This window comes from Salvelinus fontinalis, chromosome 9 (assembly GCF_029448725.1).
Source record: "Salvelinus fontinalis isolate EN_2023a chromosome 9, ASM2944872v1, whole genome shotgun sequence".
Classification (NCBI taxonomy): domain Eukaryota; kingdom Metazoa; phylum Chordata; class Actinopteri; order Salmoniformes; family Salmonidae; genus Salvelinus; species Salvelinus fontinalis.
The window spans coordinates 29,353,727-29,366,682 of record NC_074673.1 but is presented as its reverse complement, the minus strand read 5'-3'; the positions used below and the strand labels follow the sequence as shown (position 1 = coordinate 29,366,682).

Here is a 12,956-nt window from a genome sequence, read left to right as displayed (position 1 = left end):
ACTGGTCCACAGTGAGAGACAGACATGCTTTGGGCCCAAGGCTCTGTAGGGTTTGGAAGCTGGTGTTCTGGGCAAGCAGAGACCAGTCCGCCTCCACACCTTTAGGTACATCACACAGCCTCCCTCCCAGCCTCCACTTCCCAACGCCTCCTGGAGTTAATGTCTGAATGAAGAGTGAGGAGAGAAGAGAGCTGTCTGACCTTGAGCTCGATCATGCTGCTGATCTCAGGGAGGAAGTTCTGGCTGATGATGCGGTAGAGGTGGCGGTCCTGGGGGGACGTTTTGTCCTTGATGCTCTCAGCCAGACTGGCCCACTGCTCCTCTGTGTCACACACCAGGGACCAGGCGCCACGCTCACGGTCTGGACGGACAGACACATCATGGTCAACATGAGTCCCCAATCGTCAGCATCAATATACATCACTAGAAGTCAATCTAAACAGACCATGTTTGATAGCTTTGTCTTTTTGCTCACCTGTGCCTGAGTGCAGACCTTCCAGTCCATTCTCCTTCTTCCCTTCGATCTCCACCTCACTGAAACAAAAGGACAGCCCGTTCAGTATTTACCATGCACTCCAAAGCATTGCATGAACAAGGACTGGGGAACAAAGCTGGTGAAAATATTTATTTCTCTGGAGACATTTTGTTTGAGAGCGGAGAGAATGTGAGACCACAAAGGAGAGACCCTGCTGCTGGTCACCTTAGCTGGATCTCCTCCACTTTCTTCTTTGGTGGTCTTCCTCTTTTCCTCTTCTCTGTTGGTTTGATCACAAGGGCTTCACTGTGGGGGAACAACACCATGAAAAACAAATATCCGCCCACACTTTAAATTACACAGGCCTTTTACTTGGGTAGCTATTACCGGAGTGACCCGTGTAATTAACATCTAACAGGTTAGCAAGTACATGTAGTTACGGAGAATAACTAACTATGTTGGTGCCTACTTTGTCCTTCCTTAGAAAACATAATTTGCAGTAGGAAGTGCTACTGTTTACATAGGTCATTTCTTTACAAAAACCAGAGCGCATATATAAATGCACACACACACACACACAGTAAAGTATCAGAGAATCCAAAAAATAAAAAACATGGTTATATACACTAGCAACGTGTTCACATACGGCGACCTCTATTGGTGAATTATGGGCAAGCAAAACCATCCAACATCTACAACTGATGTCCTATGGTGCAAACTTACCGGGCGTGCTCTGCTTTCCTCTTGACCGGCTCCTCTTTGTACATGCGGGTACCATAGAAGTACCAGTAGAGGGTACCGTTCCCATCTTGACCCAACGGCTCCACGCGCAGGCTGTCCGCATCCAAGCCCTGGGATCAAACATTGCATGGATTAATAATGTACAGTACCAGTCAACAGTTTGGACAAACCTACTCATTCAAGGGTTTTTCTTTATTTTTTTCTTCCTATTTTTTAATAGGGAAGAAAACAAAACTAAGAAATAACACGTATGGAATCATGTAGTAACCAAAAAAAAAGTTAAACAAATCAAATATATTTTATATTTGAGTTTCTTCCAAGTAGCCACCCTTTGCCTTGATGACAGCTTTGCACACTCTTGGCATTCTCAACCAGCTTCATGAGGAATGCTTTCCACATATGCTGAGCACTTGTTGGCTGCTTTTCCTTCTCTTTGCAGTCCAAATCATCCCAAACCATCTCAATTGGGTTGAGGTCGGGTGATTGTGGAGGCCAGGTCATCTGATGCAGCACTCCATCACTCTCCTTCTTGGTCAAAAAGCACTTACACAGCCTGGAGGTGTGTTTTGGGTCATTGTCCTGTTTAAAAACAAATGATAGTCCCAACTAAGCCCAAACCAGATGGGATGGCGTATCGCTGCAGAATGCTGTGGTAGTCATGATGGTTAATAACCTTTACTTAATACCCATCCCAGATCCGGGATCCTCCTCATCAAAAAAGCTGACTAGCATAGCCAAGCCTAACGGGACAGGGATATCATATAATATAATTTTCATGAAATCACAAGTCCAATACAGCAAATGAAAGATAAACATCTTGTGAATCCAGCCATCATTTCCGATTTTTAAAATGTTTTACAGCGAAAACACAATATGTATTTCTATTAGCTAACCACAATAGCCAAACACACAACCGCATATTTTCACCATGTTTCCACCGCATAGGTAGCTTTCACAAAACCGACAAAATAGAGATATAATTAGTCACTAACCAAGAAACAACTTCATCAGATGACAGTCTTATAACATGTTATACAATACATTTATGTTTTGTTCGAAGAATGTGCATATTTGAGGTATAAATCATAGTTTTACATTGCAGCTACCATCACAAATAGCACCGAAGCAGCCAGAATAATTACAGAGAGCAACGTGAAATACATAAATACTCATCATAAAACATTTATGAAAAATACATGGTGTACAGCAAATGAAAGATAAACATCTTGTGAATCCAGCCAATATTTCCGATTTTTTAAGTGTTTTACATCAAAAACACAATGTAGAATTATATTAGCTTACCACAACAGCCAAACACACAAACGCATTTATTCACCGCAATGGTAGCTTTCGCAAAAACCAGCAAAAGATATAAAATTAATCACTAACCTTTGGACAACTTCATCAGATGACAGTTATATCATGTTATACAATACACTTATGTTTTGTTCGAAAATGTGCATATTTAGCGCTGCAATCGTGGTTATACATTGTGAATATGTAGCAACATTTTCCCAGAATGTCCGGAGATATTTTGGACACTCACCTAATCTGACCAAAGAACTCATCATAAACTTTACATAAAAATACTTGTGGTATGGCAAATGAAAGATACACTGGTTCTTAATGCAACCGCTGTGTTAGATTTTTTAAAATAACTTTACCATAACATACAGCTTGCGTTATTGTGAGACAGCACTCACCAACACGGCGGAGAACAGGAGTCAATATTTTACACAGAAATACGAAATATCATACATTTTTTCTTACTTTTGCTGAGCTTCCATCAGAATGTTGTACAAGGAGTCCTTGGTCCAGAATAAATCGTTGTTTGGTTTTAGAATGTCCATTTCTTCTGTCGAATTCGCACCACAATGCTAGCCAAGGTTACTAACATTCCCATCCTCTCTTGGCGCAAAGAACGGAAAACTCCAAAAGTCCCAATAAACGTTGAATAAACTGATAAAACTCGGTTGAAAAAAACTACTTTATGATGTTATTATCAAATGTATCAAATAAAATCAGAGCCGGAGATATTCGCTGTGTATACCGACCGCTTTTCAGAAGACAATGTGGAGCTCCTTCGCGCGCCTTGGAAAACTGACAAAATGGCTGACCTGTCACTCCAAAAGCTCGTTCGACCTCAGATCAAGCTAGACACCCCATTCCACCTTCCACTGCCTGTTGACATCTAGTGGAAGGCGTATGAAGTGCATGCATACCGATAAATATAAGGCAATTGAATAGGCAGGCCCTGAAACAGAGCCTCGTTTTCAGATTTTTCACTTCCTGTATGGAAGTTTGCTGCAAAATGAGTTCTGTTTTACTCACAGATATAATTCAAACAGTTTTAGAAACTTAAGAGTGTTTTCTATCCAATAGTAATCATAATATGCATATTGTATGATCTAGAATAGAGTACGAGGCTGTTTAAATTGGGCACGATTTTTCCCAAAGTGAAAACAGCGCCCCCCTATTGACAATAAGTTTTTAAGTGTGCCTTGAATTCTAAATAAAATCACTGGCAGTGTCACCAGCAAAGCACGCCCATACCATTACACCTCCTCCTCCATGCTTCACGGTGGGATCCACACATGCGTAGATCATCAATTCACATACTCTGCGTCTCACAAAAACACGGCAGTTGGAACCAAAAATCTCAAAATTTGGACTCATCAGACCAAAGGACAGATTTCCACCGGTCTAATTGCTCGTGTTTCTTAGGACAAGCAAGTCTCTTCTTCTTATTGGTGTCCTTTAGTGGTTTCTTTGCAGCAATTTGACCATGAAGGCCTGATTCACACAGTCTCCACGAACAGGAGGCGGCAGGTAGCCTAGTGGTTAGAGCATTGGTCCAGTAACCGAAAGGTTGCTAGATCGAATCATCGAGCTGACAAGGTAAAACATTGTCGTTCTGCCCCTGAACAAGGCAGTTCACCCACTGTTCCTAGGCCGTCATTGTAAATAAGAATTTATTCTTAACTGACTAGTAAAATAAAAAAGCTTAAATAAAATAAAACATAAAAAAACTGTTGATGTTGAGATGTGTCTTACTTGAACTCTGTCAAGCATTTATCTAGGCTGCAATTTTTGAGGCTGGTAACTAATAAACTTATCCTCTGCAGCAGAGGTAACTCTGGGTCTTCCTTTCCTGTGGCGGTCCTCATGAGAGCCAGTTTCATCAAAGCGCTTGATTGTTTTTGCGACTGCACTTAAAAAAAGTTTTTGAAATTTTCCTCATCGACCGACCTTCATGTGTTAAAGTAATGATGTACTGTCGTTTCTCTTTCCTATTTGAGCTGTTCTTGCCATAATATGGACTTGGTCTTTTACCAAATAGGGCTATCTTCTGTATACCACCCCTACCTTGTCACAACACAACTGATTGGCTCAAACGCATTAAGGAGGGAAAGAAATTCCACAAATTAACTTTTAACAAGGCACACCTGTTAATTGAAATACATTCCAGGTGACTACCTCATGAAGCTGGTTGAGAGAAAGCCAACAGTGTGCATCAAGGCAAAGGGTGGCTACTTTGAAGAATCTCAAATATATTTTGATTTGTTTAACACTTTTGGTTACTACATGATTCCATATGTGTTATTTCATAGATTTGACATCTTCACTATTATTCTACAATGTGGAAAATAGTAAAAATAAAGAAAAACCCTGGAATGAGTAGGTGTGTCCAAACGTATGACTGGTACTGTATATAATTCACTTCATCAGGTTAGATAGCACTTGTTCAGCCAGTCACCATAAATGGTGTCACAATAATTCACCATAACTACAGCTTACAAAAAATGTGTTTATACAGTTTTTTTTGGTAACTCTTTTCCCCATGCTAACTCTGAAACGGTCATAACAGGAGTTAACAGGTGCAGACTTGCGGTAACCGGTGTACTCTGTGTGTGCGTGTGTGTGTGTGTGTGCAGTACCTTGAGCAGGTCGAAGACATCGGCAGCGTCCAGGCGGTAGTCACACAGCCTGTGCAGCAGTTCCACCTGCGTGCGTGGGGCCAGCTCCTCAAAGGGCCCCTGGCGCAGCGGGTTAGGCTTCCCCTCCTCCAACTCCCAGCGGTAGTTGATGATGTCGTCCAGGTAATCGCTGAATGCCTGGGGGCTGAAGGGGAGAGGAGTGATTAGTCCCATATGTTTTCCCACACCTAGTAAAGCGTCGCCATTAATCGCTGAGACAATGTCATGCTTGTATGACAATACAATAGTAAGGAGGGCTGGGTATTAACAAAACAATATTGAGATCTGCAGTGAATTTGGTTGGAGCAAACTAGTCAAGGGTTCCTATACAACATTGGATAATTTTGTTGTTTCTAACCCATTCATGTCACATACTCAATCTCTTCAACTAGACGTCGTTCATTCTCAAACGCCTACTGTTCTTATAGTGTCAAAAGGTCAAAACTTGGAACATGTGCTTTGTATTAATACCAATCTAGGCAATTAAAAGGAATGCTTGATTGGGCGATGGTTGGACAGAAATTACAACACAATAATCCCCCTAATATAAAGACCTTCCATTACCATTACTCACTCACTTCCAAATCCTTGTCCTTAAAATTAAGAAAAGCAGGCTGTCCATTGTGATAGTCATTAAATAATTCAAGCTGCCATACCGTAGTAGTTTGAGGAAAAAGGAATGCGAAAAGAAAGCCATTTTGTATTTGAGTGGGTTTGTATTAGTGATGCGCCGATATCGATATCCTATATTTTCCTTGTCAAAAAAACCCGATACCGATAACTGATATTAAACATTTTAGCGGCCTTTTAAGCATTCTAGTACAGTTAAATAGTTAACACACACGCAGCGGTCTCAGTGCAAGAGGCATCACCACAGTCCCTGGTTTGAATCCAGGCTGTATCACATCCGGCCGTGATTGGAAATTCCATAGGGCGGCGCACAATTGGCCCAGCGTCATCCGGGTTTGGCTGGGTAGGACGTCATTGTAAATATGATTTTGCTCTTAATTGACGTGCCTAGTTAAAGGTTACACACACCAAAAAAGTTATTGTTGGCAGTTACGTATGTTCCCATTACCAGTAAAACATAATCAAAACCTATTTCTATCACTTACTTGCTGTGCTGTTTCGTTGTTCATTTGTTCAGTCGTTTCATTCTCAACCAGGATTTCATCATACATATCAAGCAGTGAAGTTTCAGTCCGTGGCCACTCTTCCTCAGTGCGCACTGTCACTGTTTCCATCTTGTCCAGCTGTGTATGTAACATTTCACAAAAACCCTGTTTCTTGTCTGCATCGAAGTAGCGGTCCTTGTACATAGTGTTGAGCATGGTGGCGACACAGCAAAGAGAAAATGCCACCGAATTGCTTGTTCACAGCCTGTGTGGGCAGTTTTGTTGCCGGGGCAAACTGTCAAGGGCAACTGTTTCATTCACCAATGTGGGCCAGTAAAAACATCCACCTCGTCGGGTAAAGGGGCCATCTTTACTCCATAGAAACTAGTCAGCACTAACGTCACACAAAGTCAGAATGGGCATGCGCACTCCACTGTTATGTGACAGAATCGGTGGCGTTAAAATTAGGAATTAGAATACAAATACTACACTAAACAAAAATATAAAACGCAACATGTAAAGTGTTTGTACCATGTTTCATGAGCTGGAAAAAAAGATCCCAGAAATTTTCCATACGCACATAAAGCTTCTCAAATTTTGTGCACATTTGATTACATCCCTGTCAGTTTTGTTGAGCAGGTGTTTCAATGCCATGACAGAGGGTATCACATCTGCTGCAGGCACAGTTGATGAGCTGATTTCTCGAGCCAGTTGTTTGAATGGAGCTAGCATGTTCATGTTTCCAAGTTTCAAACATGTTCGCAAATGCCATTGAAATTGCAGCAGCGGCATGTCAACCAGCATATTCATGAGCATGTAATACGACTTTCCTCAGTGCGAAATCCTCGACGACCCACTGTGCTATCAGACTCAGCATGCTCATGGGGCTGATATCGCTGGTCCAAATGTCAGTCGTGAAGCTAATAGCAGTGACGCTATTACTGTGTAACTCCAGTAGTGCAACATCTGAAAAAAACTCCCCCCCCCCCCCCCCCCCCCCCCCCAAAAAAGTCTACTTGTGCTCAACCAGTCGGCGAAAGCCAACATCACCCATGATAGAGAACAGTTGATTGTCAAGGGCTATAAATTCCATTATCTTGCCGTTAATGAATTTCGCCTTTGAGTTGTCTCGCTGAAATTATCTTACTCATTCAAATGACTGCTCAACTTGTTGACTGCTTGATCCATACAGCAGACATTGTGGGCTAGGTTAGGAACGCTGTTTTGCATGTGTAGCGCAACATTTTACGTAGCGTCATTACGTCATGTACCTGCATTATATACAAAGATGTTCTCATCTGTGTTATATAGGTAGGCACGTTAAACTAGATATCAGGCCGATACCGATGTTGGCATTTTCAGCTAATATCGGCCGATTTCAATATGTTCACTGATATATTGGTGGATCCCTAGTTTGTATCACTGTTCTAAGTTGGATGCTGGTAAATAAAATGTTGGTTCTGGGTCAGATCTGTCTGAATAATCTGGAACCCTTCAGATCCCGCTCAGTTGCATAGAAACAAGGAGTCAGGGCAGGGGTGAGTGCCAACGCAACAAGAGAAAATGAGAAAGAAAATAGCTTATCTTGAAAGAGCAGTGTGCACTTTCAGACAGCTGCAGCCCCCCCCCCCCCATCCTCTGCTAAAAACACCACCACCCCCCTCTCCAGCTCCGCCGGAGCATTTAACGAGTGCGGATGAAAAGGGCAGTTCTGTGAAAGGCCAGAGCCAAGCAGCCACCCCCGAGATGCCAGTGGCTGTCCAGCCCAATAAGGCCAGCCCGGGTGCGGAAACTGGATCAGTCCTAACCTCTCTCCCCAGTCACAGGCAGACTGGTGCCTGGCCCGGTAGTGCTGATGGAGCAAGAGCAGGGGGCTCACTTATCAACAGTGAGTAAATGTCTTACTAAATTCTGGTGTACGTGGAGATTCTAGGATGTGCATGCCCCACAAATTATTGGGATTGATCAAATTGTAACACGCAACATATACACATGTTTTCATTGATAAATCAGAGCCATATTATATTTGTTCAGTAGTGAACAAGAGCTACAACCCCATCTGGAAAACACCCTCCATTCACCTTTTATGGTAACAAAAACACCCTCATTTTCTGTATGATTTGGAAATGTTGGAACTGGGACATGATAGTTCCTAAAAGACAGTGCTATGGCAAGTTTTATCAACATTTCTGTACAGGTGTGGGCAGAATGGTACAGTGACCACCCCCCCCAAAAAAATGCATGCCGCCTAGCGAGTGCCAGACACTGGCCGCGCATTCTTACAAGACTGATTGTACTTTCGAACAATTTAAAAGTAAATGCTACAGCCCCCACATCTATGCAAAGGACAAATTGTTTGTTCAATATTTTGTTTCTCAATACATGATTGTGTTTCTATTAGCTTACCATTACTACAATTTGAGCAAACACCTCAAAAAAACAATAATCCTATTTGCTTGCAATACAGTTGATCAACCTTCTAGAAGTTGGTGGCAGGACACATGGCTTGAAAGTAGCGTGAAAATAAGCACTCTCATCAAGCTCAGAATTTGAATACCAACCTTTGCGAAAAAACTGGCACATGCAAAGGTTTTGAGTATTTTTTGTGTGCACACACCTTTGATCAATGAGGCCCCAGAAGAGGTGGTGGTAATGGGTGGAGGCCCCTTTTGGACTAGAACATTCATTTTACTTTCCTGTGCTCTTCCCACTCCCTATCTCACACTTACTCATCAAATGAACTGTCCCCCTCCAGGGAAAAATCCTCCTAAACCTAGCTTCCTTTGTGAGAACTCTCACTCAGTTGCAAAGGCTGATTTCAACACAAGCTGTTCACATTCTGATGTGCTCACTACTAACAGGGTTTGTGACTCAAACTTCCTGTGGCCCATACGGGCCCCTGGATGTTGTCACCAAGATGGGGAAGATAAGACCAACGTTGCGTTACAAGAAAGGTAAATGCTTCTGTGTGCTAGTGAGCGAAAATGGTAGACCTAGTCAATATTAAATGAATAAAAATTAAATAAAGGATGTGGGAAGGCTGGGGGTACTACTTACGTGATGTCTGTGCGCTGATAGCATCCTTGCAGCAGTGAGACGAGGAGGTCAGCCAGAAAGTCTACGTCCTGCTTCTGTAGCGCATCTTCCAGCTCCTACCACACAGACACACACAGCAGGGAGAAGAGGTCAGCCAATGAGTTATATGGAGATCCTTTTTTTAAGGTACTCAAAAATATTTGTTTTAAAGTCCGCATATAACATTTTATGGTTGGTATTAGTCACAGATCGGCACGTAAAAAAAAATAAGCTGTGTGATTCCAAAGTGATATGGATGCCCTGAAGTAAAACGGTAGGAGGTGATGAGAATTTAGGGTTTACAAGACACAGTTTGACATTTTCAATGAAACAGGAGCTCTCGTGGCAAAACTTCGTTGAAGTGTGGATATTGGAACTAGTAAATTGTCAGAGCCATAGGGGACCAGAATCAGGCAGTATTTCACCTTGAGTCGAACACGCTTGATCATGACAAACAACAATACTAGATAGGCTGTGTGTAGGGACCGGTTAGTGTGATTGAGTTGCTGTGGGGAGGGGGGGACTAGCTCACATGTTCTCAGAGGAGTCCTTTTCTGCCAGCGGTTGGAGACGAGGTTCAAGTTCGACCCTGAACCGTCTCCTGCCTGGCATTGTGTGGCCACCATTGAGGGTTTATGAAGCGGCAGTAACCAGGAGAGCAAACTCTAAAGGCCCTGAAAGAGCCAAGGAGAGACGGCAGCAGGAGCCTAAGGCCACCGCAAAGACCGACCCCCCCTCTCCTCCACTGTTACCCAGCATGCTTGCTCTCTGCCCGGGATACCCAAAGGCCCTCAGCTACAGAGCAGAGACAAGGGGGGCAAAGACAAGGGAGGCTGAGGGCAAAAAACACTAATGCAAATTGCTCTATCAGCCAAGTGTCCATTTTACTTAACCTTTCTTCCCACTTTCCCAGGATGCAAAGCGACCCTTCAGCATTGGCTATTCCCCTTAAAAAGTAATCCGCCTGCAGCTGACTGCCCCCCACCACTCCCTTCTGTCTCCATCTACAGAACTCACTTCTAAATTCTCTTCATAAAACACATTTCCCCTCCATCAACAAACCTCCCCAAAGAAAAAGCATGGTGACAGTCCAGAATTAACTGAAGGGTGAGGAGGCCCATTTCATTGTGCAGCCACAGCCTGCAGATTGCTGCCTCTCTCTAGATAAAACCGTCTGAGTGCTGGGGTCACTGGGGGGTCAGCCTCCACACCTCCTGGCTGTGGAGAAGCAAGGAAGCTAGGAGTCAACAGTCAGCAGGATGAAAAACAGGGGAGAGAGAGAGTGGTTTAAAAACAGGATAAAATGGATGTTTCTGCTTTGGGGTAAAAAATAATAATAATCTGATAGCTACTCAGGACTGGTTGGTGGTGCAATAGAAACATGCCAGAGCTGGCTGGGCTGATTCTTTAAATCGCCAAGTCCTATTATTTAAAAAAGCAGAGTTCAAGCTGCTTGAGCACATTTCAATGACCAATTTAAAAACCTATTGATCATGGTGGAAAATTAAACCGATTCTAATGGAGCTAAAGAATAATTCAATATGAAGAGCCTGGGAGGAGGGAAGCTCACAACCCTGGGAGGGCCTGGAACTTGGGTGCCAGAAACCACAATAACATACACTAGGGTCAAAAGTTTTAGAACACCTACACATTAAGTGTTTCTTTATTTTTTACTATTTTCTACATTGTAAAATAATAGTGAAGACATCAAAACTATGAAATAACACATATGGAATCATGTAGTAACCAAAAAAAGTGTTTTGAGCTGTTCTTGCCATAATATGGACTATCGTAACCCCTCCCCTCCCTCCCCCCTTTTGTCACAACACAACAGATTGGCTCAAACGCATTGAGGAAAGAAATTCCATTAATTAACTTAACAAGGCACACCTGTTAATTGAAATGCATTCCAGGTGACTCCCTCATGAAGCTTTGGGCTCCCGATTGGCCCCGTGGTCTAAGGCACTGCATCTCAGTGCAAGAGAAGTCACTACAGTCCCTGGTTTGAATCCAGGCTGTATCAAATCTGGCCGTGATTGGGAGTCCCATAGGTTGGTGCACAATTGGGGCAGCGTCGTCCAGGTATGGCCGTCATTGTAAATAAGAATTTGTTCTGAACTGGCTTGCCTAGTTACATTTTTTTTTTTTTATTAGAAAAAAATATGGTTGATAGAATGCCAAGAGTTTGAAGAATCTACAGTTGAAGTCGGAAGTTCACATACACCTTAGCTAAATACATTTAAAAACTCAGTTTCACAATTCCTGACATTTAAATCCTAGCAAAAATGCCCCGTCTTAGGTCAGTTAGGATCACCACTTTATTTTAAGAATGTGAAATGTCAGAATAATAGTAGAAAGAATGATTTATTTCAGCTTTTATTTCTTTCATCGCATTTGCAGTGGGTCAGAAGTTTACATGCACTCAATTAGTATTTGGTAGCACTGACTTTAAATTGTTTAACTTGGGTCAGACGTTTTGGGTAGCCTTCAACAAGCTTCCCACAATAACTTGGGTGAATTTTGGCCCGTTCCTCCTGATAGAGCTGTGTAACCGAGTCAGGTTTGTAGGCCTCCTGGCTCGCAAACGCTTTTTCAGTTCTGCCCACACATTTTCTTTAGGTTGAGGTCAGGGCTTTGTGATGGCCACTCCAATACCTTGACTTTGTTTTCTTTAAGCCATTTTGCCACAACTTTGGAAGCGTGCTTGGGGTCATTGTCCATTTGGAAGACCCATGTGACCTAGCTTTAACTTCCTGACTGATGTCTTGAGATGTTGCTTCAATATATCCACAATTTTCCTGCCTAATGATGCCACCTATTTTGTGAAGTGCACCAGTCCCACCTGCAGCAAAGCACCCCCACAACATGATGCAGCCACACCCGTGCTTCACGGTTGGGATGGTGTTCTTCGGCTTGCAAGCCTCCCCCTTTTTCCTCCAAGCATAACGATGGTCACTATGGCCAAACAGTTCTATTTTTGTTTCATCAGACCAGAGGACATTTCTCCAAAAAGTATCATCTTTGTCCCCATGTGCAGTTGCAAACCGTAGTCTGGCTTTTTTATGGCGGTTTTGGAGCAGTGGCTTCTTCCTTGCTGTGCGGCCTTTTAGGTAATGTCGATATAGGACTAGTTTTACTGTGGATATAGATAGTTTTGTACCCGTTTCATCTAGCATCTTCACAAGGTCCTTTGCTGTTGTTCTGGGATTGATTTGCACTTTCTGCACCAAAGTACGCTCATCTCTAGGAGACAGAACACGTCTCCTACCTGAGAGGTATGACGGCTGCGTGGTCCCATGGTGTTTATACTTGCATACTATTGTTTGTACAGATGAACGTGGTACATTCAGGCGTTTGGAAATTGCTCCCAAGGATGAACCAGACTTGTGGAGGTCTACAATTTTTGGCTGTTTTCTTTTTGATTTTCCCATGATGTCAAGCAGAGAGGCACTGAGTTAAGGTAGGCTTTGAAATACATCCACAGGTACACCTCCAATTGACTCAAATTATGTCAATTAGCCTATCAGAAGCTTCTAAAGCCATGGCATCATTTGCTGGAATTTTCCAAGCTGT

General features: G+C 42.8%; 1 protein-coding gene across 3 annotated transcripts in view; it reads right to left on the bottom strand.

The window, feature by feature from the left end:
• LOC129862391 (chromatin remodeling regulator CECR2-like) overlaps positions 1–12,956 on the bottom strand; it is a 47,285-nt gene that overhangs the window by 14,275 nt on the left and 20,054 nt on the right. For all 3 annotated transcript variants that reach the window (XM_055934005.1, XM_055934006.1, XM_055934004.1), the window contains exons 2-7: positions 9,366–9,460; positions 5,155–5,338; positions 1,199–1,326; positions 701–781; positions 476–534; positions 201–361 (exon numbers count right to left, since the gene is read on the bottom strand). In XM_055934005.1, the coding sequence (XP_055789980.1) occupies positions 201–361; positions 476–534; positions 701–781; positions 1,199–1,326; positions 5,155–5,338; positions 9,366–9,460 (708 nt within the window). The remainder of the gene's footprint in view (positions 1–200; positions 362–475; positions 535–700; positions 782–1,198; positions 1,327–5,154; positions 5,339–9,365; positions 9,461–12,956) is intronic.